Genomic DNA, 15,052 nt, shown 5'->3' on the forward strand with positions numbered 1-15,052 from the left:
TCTGAGTCTTAATTTTAACACAGGTCATGATCTCACAGTTCCTGGGATTGAGCCCCACATCAGGCTTCGTGCCTGCTTAAGATTCTTTCTTTCCCTCTTCCTCTACCTCTCCCCCACCTACATGCACACACTCTCTTTCAAAACTTATACTAATCTAAAAACTTTAAAAATAATAAATAAATACTTGAAAAATTACCTTATAGCCTATTGTCTTCCTGTAATAAAGAATTTCCTTTTCCAGGAGCTCAAACAAACGTGGTGGGAAAAACTGAAAATCCTGAACATTTGGCTGCTTTGGAGGTCGTGGAGCCTATAGGGGGAAATGCATTACACACATATTTGTTTTCAGTACATGAATTGAACATACTTATTTTTTACTATTTCTTTAACATACAGAAAAATAAATACAATGTAGTCCTTTTATATATTGCTGGGCCATACCAACTACTTTTCTACATTGTTGTTATATTTTAAAGACTATAATTTCACATCAATATAAATCAGTCTAAATCACAGACCATATTACAAAAGAATTCTGCTGTAGGACATAAACACAGGGTTCATTCTGTTTTACCTTTGGTACCTTTGGCTCACTGACACGTAAAGCCTCTCTAAAGTAGGCATCTACTGCGTAGTTTGCTTTGCGTTCTCGTTTAGGAGGTTCAATCCATTCCACCATCCCAAGCTATACACATAAGAACAAGAAATTTAATTATTCCAAAATGTTGATAAAAATCAAGTACAGCAAGGTTGCAGAAGCATGAGAAAGCTAAAGCCATTAGGAAGAATCAAACTTTCTTTAGAAGTAACAATTAAATATCTTTTAAGTTCCAAAACCTTGTATCATATAGGCCAAGCTCAGGTCCAAGGCTGCTTATCTTTTTCCTTTCTTTTGTAAATAAGTTTAATTCTTACTAAAAAAAACCAAAACCTGGTTCTTCCTTAGTAATTGAGAATAAATTTGCACAATTGGGTTAGTATTTTGTGTTAAAATGAATACACAGTATCTAACATAGAAGGAAGACTAACATTGATTCTGGTGACTATGTTAAGTGTATGAATTAGAAAATACTGAATGGAATAAATGATAAATAGCAACACAACAGGCATGTGTCTCTTCAAATCAAGAGTGAAGTGAGGTCTTGGGGCTCCTGGGTGGCTCAGTAGGTTGAGCGCCTGACATTGGCTCAGGTCATGATCTCATGGCTAGTAAGTTCAGCCCACAAGTCGGGCTCTGTGCTGACAGCTCAGAGCCTGGTGCCTGCTTCACATTCTGTCTCCATGTCGCTCTCTGTGTCCCTCCCCCACTTACACACTGTCTCTGTCTCCTCTCTCAAATGTAGATAAACATAAAAAATTTTTTAAAACAGATGTAAAATGAAGTAAGGTCTTGGTAAAATAGCTCTGGGAAATGTCAGTGGAATCAGAAAGACCTGAATTTGAAACCAGGTTCTGTCACTTTACCAGCTATAGAACTTGGGGGAAGATAAATTTCAGCCTCTGTGAAGTGGGAATAGTAATACCTAGCTTGAGGATTAAATGTGACCTTGTAATAAGGGTATTAAATAAACTACCATGAGGTAAATGTAAATTATTATTAAATATCCAAAGCTGGGTAAACAATGATTAGGTGGCATTCAAAGACTTTACCCCAATATTACCTAGAAAATACAATCTAAAAGCCAATAGGCAAAACTGACAATCCAAAATTCTGGAGTCTCAAGGGATTTCCACGTCAGATTTTTTTTTGGTTTCACAGTGTCTATCCTAGTGCCTGTACACAAAAGAGGCCACTAATCTACAATGAATGATTCCACTCTATTTGATCCTATCTAAGGATTGAGTTCCAACCTTAGTATCCTATTTTAAGAATGGACGATAAACCAAAACGGTTTAGGATGGTCAGAGATCTACAAACTCTCAGTGTCCAGAGAAGTGAAGACTAAAGACAGACATAATGGTGGTATTCACATATGTAAAAGTCTATCTAATAGAAAAGAACACAGTTCCTTTTTGAGCCACAAGGTTAAAACCAATGGGGAAAGTAGATTGCTACTCAATATAATTTAACAAATATGTCTTAAGTACCTATTGTATTATTTACAAGTCAGTGTCATGGATACAAAGATTAATAAAATAATGTCTTCGTCAAGGAGCTTATAAGTCAAATAAGAAGTGTTCTGAAAGGCAAAAAATATAAAATAGTGAAATGAACTCTCCCAAGAGGAGTAGGATTTCCAACATGACCACATTCAAATAGAGGCTGGATAACTGTCCTACATGCTCTAGATGGGATTTCTTAATTACATAAAAGGTCAGACCAAATGACCTTTAAGTTATCTTTTAACTCGAAAAGCTTAGGAGATATAGATAATATAATGTGAATTTACATAAAATAAGAAATACCCAGAGCAGTGAAATGAGTTTTGTTTTTCCCCCTCCAATTAATTAAGGTGAGAGGACAGTAAAAGAAAATATGTTTTACAAATAAGCAATCTGTTATTTGTCCCAATTGGGATGAAGAAAAATCAGTTATAATTTAAATTAACTTAGTCAAAAGTAAAGTACTGGCCATTTAACCCATACTTATATACAGGTCTAGGTATTCAAATTTAGAATAAGTATTAAGGGCCAATTCCCAAATTTTCAGAAACACCAAATTGTGCTAAATTAGTTTTAGATAAGAGGACATTAATACAATACAATTAATTTAGATTGATTTCTTCAGGATCAACGTCAGTCATTATGACTTAATTTTCCAGACGAATATGGCTGTAAAATAATGCAACTAGTTCAACAAATCATATATGAAAATCTACCTCACTGTATAATTCCCATGATTTATGTATAACATTCTTCTATATTTTCAATTCTCTTCAAAGGATACTATTAACCTATTTTTGAACCTATCTAGAAAATATGAAAAGCCAGAAACAAAAGATAATCTCAAGTCAGAGTATTTTTAAAAATCTCATTTGGACATTCAATTATAAAAATACAAGTCATCTTAATTATTACTAAAATTTCTCTATATGTGTACATTATTTTGCTAGAAATGGAAGCACAGGAAAACCTGCTATATTAGAAAGACAAATATTTTCCTGTCTAATTTTACTCTAAGAATGTAGAGAAGATCCACTGATATTTAGACTTTTCACTGTTTAATATTTTCCTACTTTACAAAACACTTTATTAAATTTTTCTTCACATTTATTTTTGATAGAGAGAGACAGAGCATGAGTGGGGGAGGGATAGGAAAAGGGAGACACAGAATCTGAAGCAGGCTCCAGGCTCGGAGCTACCAGCACAGAGCCTGATGCAGGGCTCGAACTCACGAACCGTGAGATCATAACCTGAGCCAAAGTCGGACACTTAACCAACTGAGCCACCCAGGTGTCCCTATGAAACACTCTTAATACCAATAAGCCCATGGAAATATTGTAAAATTTACAAAATTCACACCACACAATGAGATCTAAAAAATAATTTCTACCATATGCATGCAAGGTAGAATTATTCTACCACGTTCATTTCATCAGAATAAAATGTAAGTAGTCTAAATTAAGATTACAGATAGAACCACCAAATAGATGTAAGTCAAGACACTAAAAACTACCAGAAATAATGATAGCAACAAAGCATTATCAGCATACTAGTTGCAATGCAAACTAAAATGGCTCACCTCTCGTTCTTCAGAAAATCAATTTCCAAAAATAAGCTTTCTTATTTTAACAAAATTCATTTCTGTGAGTTAAAAACATAACAGCTTTATAGGACAATTTCAGGATAAAATAATAACAAAATTGTATTAAAACTCAAAAGTGAAATATATATCCATGAGTCCATGCTGATATAAATAACGGAGTATATAAATAAATGGGAAGGGACAGGTCTTCCTTACAAAAAACTCTCCATTAGTAAATGTAGGATGAATGAAAGAAAAACAAAATTACTATTAGGCAAACACCACAATAATAACTATTGCAGGCAAACTCCAATACATGTTTAAATCATTGGGTATGTTTGAGGAGTATATTCCCCAAGATATTTATCAAGTACAAAGGGAAAATGGTAACTCTACAGTGAAGAAACCCAGCAAATAACACATCAACTAAGTTATCAAGGTTAACATTCCCTGCAATACAACACAGCAACATCTTCTATTCCCTGGTAAGATGTACTGAGGACGTAACATCGCTTCTTTAGCATTATTGCCAAAAAATACACAATCTCAAACCAATCATGAGATTACATCAGACAAATCCAAAATGAGAGACAAACTACAAAATAACTGACCAATACTCCTCAAAAGTGTAAATACTGAGAAAGACAAAAGAAGACTGAGAACACAGGTTAAAAGAGCCTAAAAAGACCAGGGAAAAAAATGTAATCTGGGTCAAGAGAATGAGAAGACAGATTTAGAACGACAGAAAATATCTGCAAAACATATCTTATAAATAACTATTATCCAAAATATACAGAAAACTTTAAAAATTCAACAATAAGAAAAAAACCTGAGTTTAGGTGTTTTTTTTAAGTAGGCTCCACCCCCAACATGAGGCTTGACAATCTCAAGAACCAGAGTCACATGCTCTACCGATGGAGCCAGCCAGGTGCCCCACAAACAACCTGATTTTAAAAATAGGCAAAGGATCTGAACAGATGCCTTGCCAAGAAGGAAATAAACAAATGCAAATGCTCAACATCTTCTGTCATTGAAATGCAAATGAGAACAATGAGATATCACCTATTAGAATGGCCAAAATCCAGGACACTGACAACACCAAGTGCTAGTGAGAACATGGAGGAACAGGAACTCTCATTCACTGCTCACAGGAATGCAAGATGGTATGGTCACTTCGGAAGAAGAGTTGGCAGCTTCTTACAAAACTAAACAAACTTACAATGCACTCTAGCAACCATGCTCCTTGGAGTTAAATCCTCTGTCCACCCAAAAACCTGCACATGGGTTTTTATGAAAGCTTTATTCATAACTGTCAAAATTTAGAAGCCACCAGGATGTCCTTCAGTAGGAGAATGAATAAACTGTGATACATCTAGACAATGGAGTATTACTCAGCACTAAAAAGAAAAAGAAGTATCAAGCCATGAAAAAAACCTGAAACCATACGAGTAAGTGAAAGGAGCCAAACTGAAAAGGTTACATACTCTAGGATTCCAACTATTTAATATTCTGGAAAATGCAAAACTATGAAGACAGTACAAAAATCAGTGGTTGCCACAGGCTATAGAGAGGGAGAAATGAATAGGCAGTATACCAAGGACTTTTAGGGCAGTGAAACTATTCTTCATGATACTCTAATAGTGGATGCATGTCATTATACATTTATCCATACCTACAGAATGTACAACACCAAAAGTGAACCCTAACATAAAAGATGGACTTTGAATGATAATGATGTATCAGTGTTGGTTCAATTTTAATAAAGTACCACTGTGATGTGGGATACTGGTAGTGTAGTAGGCTGTTTGTTTGTGGCAGGGAGAATATGGGAACTCTGTATTTTCTGCTTAATTTTGCTGTGAATCTAAAACTGCTCTTAAAAGTAAAGCTTCAGGGGCACCTGGGTGGCTCAGTCAGTTAACACTGCATCCAACTTTGGCTCAGCTCATGATCTCATGGTTCATGGGTTTGAGCCCCATGTCAGGCTCTTGGAGCCTGCTTTGGATTTTGTGTCTCCCTCTCTCTCTCTGCCCCTCCCCTGCTCATGCTCAGTCTCTCGCTTTCGCTCAAAAATAAATAAACATTTAAAAAAATGTTTAGGGGCGCCTGGTTGGCTCAGTCAGTTAAGTGTCTGACTTCAGCTCAGGTCATGATCTCCCAGTTTGTGGGTTCGAGCTCCACATAAGGCTCTGTGCTTACAGCTCAGAGCCTGGAGCCTGCTTCAGATTCTGTGTCTCCCTCTCTCTCTCTGCCCCTCCCCTGCTCATGCCCTCTGTCTCAAAAATAAATAAACATTAAAAAATTTTTTTAACTTTCTTAATAAACCTCTATTTTTAAAAATTACAATGTTGAGGCCCTGGATTGTATTTCCTAGAACAGGGAAAGAACATTAGGGAGAAAATATGTTAACTTCCCGGACTTGATAATTGTACGATGATCATGTAAATTGTTAACATTATGGGAAGCTGAGTGAAGGATATATGTGAACTCCATGCTACTTCTGTAATGAAGTCTAAAGTCATTTAAAAATTTAAAAAATTTTAGGTGCATCTGCATGGCTCATTTGGTCAAGCATCTGACTTCAGTTCAGGTCACGCCTTGCAGTTTGTAGGTTCAAGCCCTGCATCAGGCTCTGTGCTGACAGCTCAGAACCTGGAACCTGCTTTGGATTCTGTGTCTCCCTCTCTCTGCCCCTCACCTGCTCACACTCTCTGTCTCTCTTTCAAAAATAAACAAACATTTAAAAAATTATTTTAAGTTAAAAAGATTTTAAAAATTTTAGTTATGGCCATAATTTTAAACAAAACAAGTAAAACTCTCATGTCCTCAAAGGACTCTTGCTGTCCATGCAGTATATCACTATACCCTCCATTTGACAGGGGAGAAAAATGAGTGCCCAAAGTCAATTAGTGACACGGTTGGGATTTCAGCTTCAGAATCCAGGAACTCAACCACAATCCTACACTGCTTCTCAAAAACAAGAGTAGCAGTGGCAACAGCAGCAAAAACAATGATGAAGATGATGGTACTAATAATAATCTAGCAGAATTTAGTGAAAGATAGCACTTGCATGAGATTTTCTAATCTACATCAAATTTTACTCCATAGCAGAGCACTGCAGTAGTTAAGTGCCAGTGGTTATTTTACTTTATTTTTGTTTTAACTTTATTTTTTTTAAGTAATCTCTACATCCAACATAAGGCTTGAACTCACAACCCTAAGATCAAGAGTCACATACTCTACCAACTGAGCCAGCCAGGCTCCCCTACCAGTGGTTTTTAATAATGGTTATGGGGAGAAATGATAATTTGAGAGTCTAATGGCTAAGGTAAAATGTTACCTTCTGTTTTTCTCTATAATCTTCTCCTTCAAACTTGTACAAACTTTGTTCAGTGTCCATTCTAAAATTTCTCAGAGAAGATTCTCCCATTTTTTGTAAGCGTTCATTCATCTCTGCGGTCTAAAGTTCAATACATTAAAATTAAAAAATTATCACTGAACTGCGTATAACAATCTGTGGACTCTCTTTTAGAAGTCAGGTTTTGACATGAAATATCCAATCAGTTAATTTAAAAGGTAGGAATGCAATGCTAACAGTAAATAAATGTAAATTTAACTTACTACAAATATTCTAAATATTTAAATGGTTATTCAAGTATTCTCAATTAGGCTTTCTTTAAAATCTTGTATCACTGAAGATGTAGTCACACTATAATTTTAGTCTTTTACTTATATTTGAAATTATCCCTAATTTGCAAATAAGAGATAAATTCAACACAAAGCTGCAATAGTCTGAAACAGCTTACTAGACTTTAACAAATGATCCTTTAATATTTCATGAAATGTTCACAAGATTTTTAGTCAATGCAACTTATCATTAGATAACTTCTAATCCAGTGCAAAAGATGTAAAAATGTAGTCCTGATATATGTGATTAAAAATGAAATTTATTTAGCTTTTAAGTAAATATCAACATTATTTTCAATAAACATAAAGTATAAGGTCACTCAATTTTAAACTTCAGTTCTTAGTTTTTCTCACCAAAAATTAAACTAAAAAACCCTAAACTACCTCTGGGTATGAATCTACAAATCCTTAGAAAGAACAGGAGTTATTTTAAACATGCATTTGAAACAACGCAAATACAAGAACCATGCTGAAGTATGTTGATGTTAAAGCAACTCATCAGGACAACAAATGTCATTTTAACAAACCTTCTTTTCCCCTCTTTCCAGGAGAGTGGTAATGTCTTCATCTGTTAGCTCACTTTCTTTAGAAGCAAAAACATGGGTGGCTCCATGACGTATCATTTGCAACATTTCCTCTTTTGCCAGCTTATTGGACTGTTGGTCAATGAGTCTTCCTAATAATAAAAGTTATGTATATTCAATTATATTCCAGAGAAAGCAGAGCATAATAGTTCTAATCAGACACTCCCACATTTAACTATAAGTAAAGCTTTATGAGAAAAAAAAGTAGTGAGCTTTAAGGTTATATTAATGAACAGCCCTACCAATTTTTCTTCTACCATAGTTTCTATTGCAATGAGTTTCTTTCTGTAAAATTCTAATTTTTACAAAGGGAAGAACTTAAAGCTATGCCTCATTGATATGACTTTAATTACGTCCAAAGATAGTAAATTATCCCATAATTTACTGGGATTTTGAGTGCATAGCTGTATCACATTGTTGTACTTCTGAAATTACATTTATCTTAAAATGTGAGTCACCCTGACAGATGTAGCTTTAAAACTCAGAAACATTTTCTCATGTTCAAACTTTATTTTTCCTATCAAATTTCTTTCTACCAACAGGCACTCTCTAATACCTATTAAAATGTTTTAAACTAGACATTTTAACTACTGCTTAATGTCAGGAACTTCAAAAAACATGCCATTAGCATTCAACTATAAGCTAGTGATGTTCAGCTATCTACTTCATATATTGAATACAAGGCTTTAAATTAGAAAGATTAAAATTAGCACTTTTTAAAAAACTGACTTTTTTCCCTCTACATTTGCAAATTTTTGTCAACTTTAAAAGTAATTACCTTTAAATAAAATTGCATATGTTTTTGCAAAAAGAACACCTAATTAAGTTTATATATTTAAATACCTTGTTGTATAACAATGGAGTCAAGTCTCAGTTTTATCTCTGCTCTTTCTACAATCCTTTCTTCAACAGTGTTGTCAGTGATGAGACGGAACACACGTACTGGCTTCTTCTGACCAATACGATGTGCTCGATCCTAGTAGACAGAATCCTAATGTAAGATATTGGGTATTCTGGATAAAATATATAGCATAGCCACCATATGCTGTAAAATGCTGAATATAAAATTAGTTTCTGAGTTCTCTAGACCTGTCACTCTTTAAAAAAGGATGATGAGGACTGGTGGTGGTTCAATCAACTGAGTGTCTGACTTGATTTCGGTTCAAGTCATGATCTCACAGTTCATGAGATCAAGCCCCACAGTGGGCTCCACAGTGACAGTGCAGAGCCTACTTGAGATTCTCTCTCTCTCTCCATCTCTCTCTGCCCTTCCTATGCTCACGCTTTCTCTCTCAAAAATAAAATTTTAAAAAGGAAGATGATAAATATTAAGAATATCTAGCAAGGAATTTTGTGAGGAGCAAAGTAATTAATTAGCAAGGGTTACTGTGGTGGTAAAAGTCTGCTTTATTTCATAATCAAGCAGTTCTTTCTGTTTATAGAGGCAATAAAGGGTCATTAAAATTAATGGTATAATAATATCCTTACTATATAATACTCTAGAATTAGCCTTATGGTTTATAGTTGGTAAAGGTGACAGATGGTAAGTACTGATTATATAAAAAGGGCTAGGGAAGTGTTTTTTTATGTTTTTTTATTTATTTTTGAGAGAGACAGCACAAGCAGGGGAGGGTCAGAGAGACAGGGAGACACAGAATCTGAAGACAGGCTCCAGGCTCTGAGCTGTCAGCACAGAGCCCGACATGGGGCTCAAACTCACAAACCGTGAGATCATGACCCAAGCCGAAGTCGAACATGTAACCAACTGAGCCACCCAGGTACCCCAGGGAAGTGTTTTTAAAACACAGAAGCTGCTAGGGGCACCTGGGTGGCTCAATCAGTTAAGCGTCCAACTTCGGCTCAGGTCATGATCTCATGATTCATGAGTTCAAACCCCGCATGGAGCTCTGTGCTGACAGCTCAGAGTTTGTGGAGTCTGCTTCGGATTGTGTGTCCCTCTCTCTCTGTCCTTCCCCCGCTTGTGCTCTGTCTCTCTCTGTCTCTCAAAAAAGTAAATGTTAGGGGCACCTGGGTGGCTCATTTGGTTAAGGATATTACTTTGGCTCAGGTCATGATCTTGCAGTTTGACGGTTCAAGCCTCAGGTCAGGTTCTGTGCTGACAGCTCGGAGCCTGGAGCCTGCTTCAGATTCTGTGTCTCCCTCTCTCTCTGCTCCTCCCCCACTTGCACTCTCTCTCCCAAAAATAAACATTAAAAATTTTAAAACTAAAATAAAATAAATGTTCAAAAACTTTTAAAAACACAGCAGCTGCTAGAGCAAATAGGTGAAGGGAGGAGGGCAGTGGAGAAAAACAAATCAAAGAAACAAGATTCAAAACAGCCCTTGATCTAACTATAAAAACATTAGAGTCCAGTAACAATTTCATCACAACACACGGAATGAGAATGCAACACTCTACACAAATTTCAAATTCAAATCAGTAAATCATGAAAGATCAACTATACCTTTAATAGTTTTAAGTAAAAGAAGTGTTGTCATCAACAGGTTTTCCAGTTCTGTGACCCTATAACTCACTAGGGCTTACTCCTATTGTTAAAACAGGTAGCTCAGTACCATGCTAAAGTAATAATAAAAAAGCATGTTAATTTTAAAATGTCCTAATGAGTAAACAGGGCACCTGGGTGGCTCAGTCGGTTAAGCATCTGACTTCAACTCAGGTCATGATCTCATGGTTCATGGGTTTGATTCCTGTGTCCTGCTCTGTGCTGACAGGTCAGTGCCTGGAGCCTGCTTTGGATTCTGTGTGTCTGTCTCTTTCTGCCCCTCTCTGCTCACTCTCTGTCTCTCAAAAATAAATAAACATTAAAAAAATAGTAATAAAAATTAAAATGTCCTGATGGTCAATATGTTTCAATTCTCTATTATTAAAAATAAAAAAGAAGGTGGTGGGTGCACTCTTGACTTCTGGCCTCAAAAAATATAAATACAAATATATAAATAAATTTTTAAAGAAGGAATAACTTCTAGGTTATGCCTCATTGACAGGGCTTTAATTGCTTCCACAGATAGTAAATTATCTGACACGTTATTGGGATTTTAAGTGCATAGCTATTTTACATCTTTGTACTTCTGAAATTAAATTTCTTTATCTTAAAATGTGAGTCACACTGACAGATGTAGGTCTAATTTAGTAAATGACACCATGATGAAAGGTAAGAGAAATAGCTCCTTGAAATCTTTTTTAAAAAGGGTAGGATAGCTTTTTATTTTATTTGAAGAGGGAGTGTGTGTGTGTGTGTGTGTGTGTGTGTGTGTGTATACATGCAAGCAAGAGAAGGTCAAAGGGAGACGGAGGCAGAGAATCTTAAGCAGGCTCCAAGCTCAGCACAGAGTCAGATGCTTAACCAACTGAGCCACCCAGGTGCCCCAAAAGGGTAGGATCGTTTCTAATGGTGTCCTTAGGTAGCAAACATTTTCCTGGAATATACTCCTTTGTTACCTTTTTACCTCCTCACCCCAAATGTTGTATTACAAAAGTTAAAATCATACCTCTCCCAACTTCAGTGCCAAGGATTTTAATATATCTACTTATTAAGCAGAATTAATATTGGCAGATTAACTTTTTAACTCTTTTCATTAAGATATATGTATCTGTCCCCTTCAGTATTCAGGAGTGGGAAAAAACATTTCCGTTTCATGATAAAAGTCAAAATAAACACACAAATGCTATCGTTGGGTCTAGGGTATACGTGTGTTTATTTTTGTTTCCTTTCTTGTTTTGCAATTAGCAGAGCATCTTTTGTTTGCCAGGATAATCTATTTCAACATCTTAAAAAACCTCCCAAAAATTATTGTTACCCCTTTATCATAGTTTACCTCTCTGCTGCATAAACAACAATAGTACTCTGAGCTAAGATAAGTTTCTGACATCATTAAAGATTACTAACCATAGCTTGTAGATCAACTTGTGGGTTCCAGTCTGAATCATATAGTATAACCACATCAGCACTTGCCAAATTAATTCCGAGACCCCCAGCTCTGGTACTCAGCATAAAGATGAATTTGCTACTATTAGGAACATTAAAGGCCTCTATTGCTTCCTTTTTTTAATTGACACAGGATATGGAAGAAAAAGAGGGAAAAAATAACATTACCAAAGTCCTTAAGAAAATTACTTTAACATGCATATTCAAAAGCCCACTTCATAATATTGTTCTATCTCAAAAATATTTAAGCATACATCTATATACTGTACTTTGTGAATTACTGCAGAAAGTATATTACATAAAGTTCCTAATCTTTAGAAGCTTACATCAATAAAGGCAAACTCAGAACAACTTATAGACAAAGTAATAAATAATTTATTTAAAGTAACAATAGTGAAAATGGTTTTTTTAATTTTTTATTAACGTTTTTTGTTTATTTTTGAGAGACAGAGAGAGACAGCGTGAGCAGTGGAGGGACAGAGAGAGAGGGAGACACAGAATCGGAAGCAGGCTCCAGGCTCTGAGCTAGCTGTCAGCACAGAGCCCGATGCGGGGCTCAAACCCACGACTGAGCCACCCAGGCGCCCCTGAAAATGTTTTAATTAAGAGTTGAAAAGTATCTAGGAAGTAAAATGTCAGCTATCTCAGCTTCATTTCCATTACTTTATGTAGAATTAATAAGGATAGGATAGTTCAGAAGACCAGCCAAGAGAGAAAAAGGTTCAGGGATGCAAATAAGAGCAATGGAAGAAGGGGAGGTTAAGTAGATTTATTTCTATATCATGAAAAGGGGCAAACAGGGAAGTAATGAGGAAATTCAAGAAGGTAATCCAGGGATATTTAGCAAAGAGTCTTAAAAATTAATGGGATGCTGCTATCCATACCATATAAAGATCTCATAAAAATTAATTAGAAAGTAAACACTACGATCCCAAATAGAAAAATGAGTAAAAAGAAAAAACAGTCAATTCACAGAAGAACAAATACAAATGGCTAATAAGTACAAAAGTAATGTTCAATCTCACTAGTAAACAAATAATGCAAATTAAAACATAATACCATTTTTTGAAGATTAAAAAAATGATAATACTCAATGTTGACGAGGGGGCGGTGAGACGGGCACTCTCATACATTGCTGCGGGGACTGTAAATTGGTACAACCTTTCTGGAAAGCAATTTGGCAATATGCATCAAGAGTCTTAAAAATGTTCATACCCTTTGACCCAGTAATTCCACTTCTAGGAATTTATCCTAAGGAAATAATCAGAAATGTGCACAAAGATTTATGTATAAAGACTTTCACTTTAGCATTATTTATAATAGTGAAAAACTGGAAACAACCTGAATGATCAACAATTGGGGAATAGATCATTTAGAGTATGTCTATCAGATATATATTATACTTAAATTATTTACAATTAATTTTATTACTGATATAGGAAAGTACAACATAATGCACGTAAAACATTACCAAACTTCATATATAGTATATATAGTTTAACAGCAATTACTTATATATGTTATTTATACAAAAAGGGATTGGCCAGAATACCTTAGTTTGCAAATTTCCTTTGGCAATCATATATTACTTTCATAATCAGAAAATACAGGAAGTCATATTTTTAATGAAGGAATGGCACAGTCAGAAGTTGCAGCAGATGTGACACTCACTGCCACAGTCCTTGTAGCATGGAGAGGGGCAGTGTAGAAAGCAGCATGGTGTAGTGAGAGGCAATTTGGTATAGAGGAAATAGCAAAAACCTGGTGTGAATTACTATTCATTACACATGTTTCTAAGCAAGCATTTAACCTCTCTGAGACAGTTTCAAGTGGAGAAAATTATACCAGTAAATTATACTTTAATAGGATGCTAGAATTCAGTTGGAACTATACATTGCCAAGGTTAGAGTAGTTGCTTGACAAATTTCAAATCCTTTCCCTAGAATAGTGAGGAGGCCAATTAAGATTATAAGAACCGAGTCAGGGAATGACCAGGACTTAGCTAGCTGAATTTAGCTGTACCATTGAAGGGCAAATTGGACAACTATTGAAAAATAATTGTTAATTAACGACTGGCAAATAATGAAAGTAAGGAATCAAATGTGGTCTTTTCCTCCTTACTAAGGAAATAGATAACATGATTATATGGACATCAGTATAATGGGAAAGGGGAGCATTTCCAAGAAAATAACAAACAAACAAAACAGCTCTGCTTTGCCATATCTAAAGTTAATATATGTAATTCAAAGCCTCTAAAGGGAGAACATTATTTTGAAATTTTAAGAGACCAGAATAATTTAGGTATATTTAAGTAAAGTCCACATTGTTCATGAGCAAAGAAATCAGTCAGAAATGCAAACTATCTGAGGTCAGAAACCACCTACTTTTCTGCCTTAGTATCATCTTCATTCCAAGAAAAAGGGTGATTTTGGATAGTATTATATGACTTATGCTTAATGTGGATTTGGAGAAACCAATTATGAGGAATGAATCAGCAAAAACCCAATAAAACTTCAAATTACCATTACAGAGAAAGTAAACTACTATAGATCAGGGATCAGTGTAAACTTTGAAACACTCATTATTTGTAAATGTTATCAAGGTTAACCATGGATATTAAAAGAGCCTGTGTGCCTGCTATGGGCCCTAGCCTTTGCTATAGCCAAGCTTCAATAAGGAAGCACACAAGCGACAGTGTTCACTGAAGCTATGGAAGGAAGGGGACATGGACTAAGAGTCTTTGTAGCCTGAGATGGGGCCCTAAAGCTGAGACATAAAAGGCCTGTGTGCAATTTCCTGACAGTATACCCTGCATGACACAGTTTAAAAACTGTACTCATATCTATTATATCCAATGATCCTCACAACATTGTCAGAAAAAAGAAGCCTAGGTATTAACAGTACCATAATAATACAGTTAAAAATACTGAGGCTCAGAGAATTAAATAGCTTGCATATACTACAAAATGGTGGAGTTGGTGCGAAAATTTAGGTCTTCTGAAACCATGTTCAGTGCATTTCCACTATACCATGAAATGACAATCTTTGCCCAGAGCATGAGAACAGACTTAATGCAGAAGCCAAAGACAGAGCCTTGAAGGACCACGGAAAAAAGAAGATAAATTAACAAAGCCCTCCCCCCCAGGAAA

At 35.5% G+C, this 15,052-nt stretch overlaps 1 protein-coding gene across 7 annotated transcripts in view; it reads right to left on the bottom strand.

Moving 5' to 3' along the window:
• SMARCA1 (SWI/SNF related, matrix associated, actin dependent regulator of chromatin, subfamily a, member 1) overlaps positions 1-15,052 on the bottom strand; it is a 74,810-nt gene that overhangs the window by 33,208 nt on the left and 26,550 nt on the right. For 4 of the 7 annotated variants that reach the window (XM_029929854.1, XM_029929858.1, XM_029929856.1 and 1 more), the window contains exons 13-19: positions 13,119-13,154; positions 11,865-12,017; positions 8,800-8,932; positions 7,900-8,048; positions 7,026-7,145; positions 575-685; positions 197-310 (exon numbers count right to left, since the gene is read on the bottom strand). In XM_029929854.1, the coding sequence (XP_029785714.1) occupies positions 197-310; positions 575-685; positions 7,026-7,145; positions 7,900-8,048; positions 8,800-8,932; positions 11,865-12,017; positions 13,119-13,154 (816 nt within the window). The remainder of the gene's footprint in view (positions 1-196; positions 311-574; positions 686-7,025; positions 7,146-7,899; positions 8,049-8,799; positions 8,933-11,864; positions 12,018-13,118; positions 13,155-15,052) is intronic. The other 3 variants (XM_029929855.1, XM_029929859.1, XM_029929860.1) reach the window with 2 other exon arrangements.

The sequence above is a fragment of the Suricata suricatta genome, chromosome X, assembly GCF_006229205.1.
Source record: "Suricata suricatta isolate VVHF042 chromosome X, meerkat_22Aug2017_6uvM2_HiC, whole genome shotgun sequence".
Lineage (NCBI taxonomy): Eukaryota > Metazoa > Chordata > Mammalia > Carnivora > Herpestidae > Suricata > Suricata suricatta.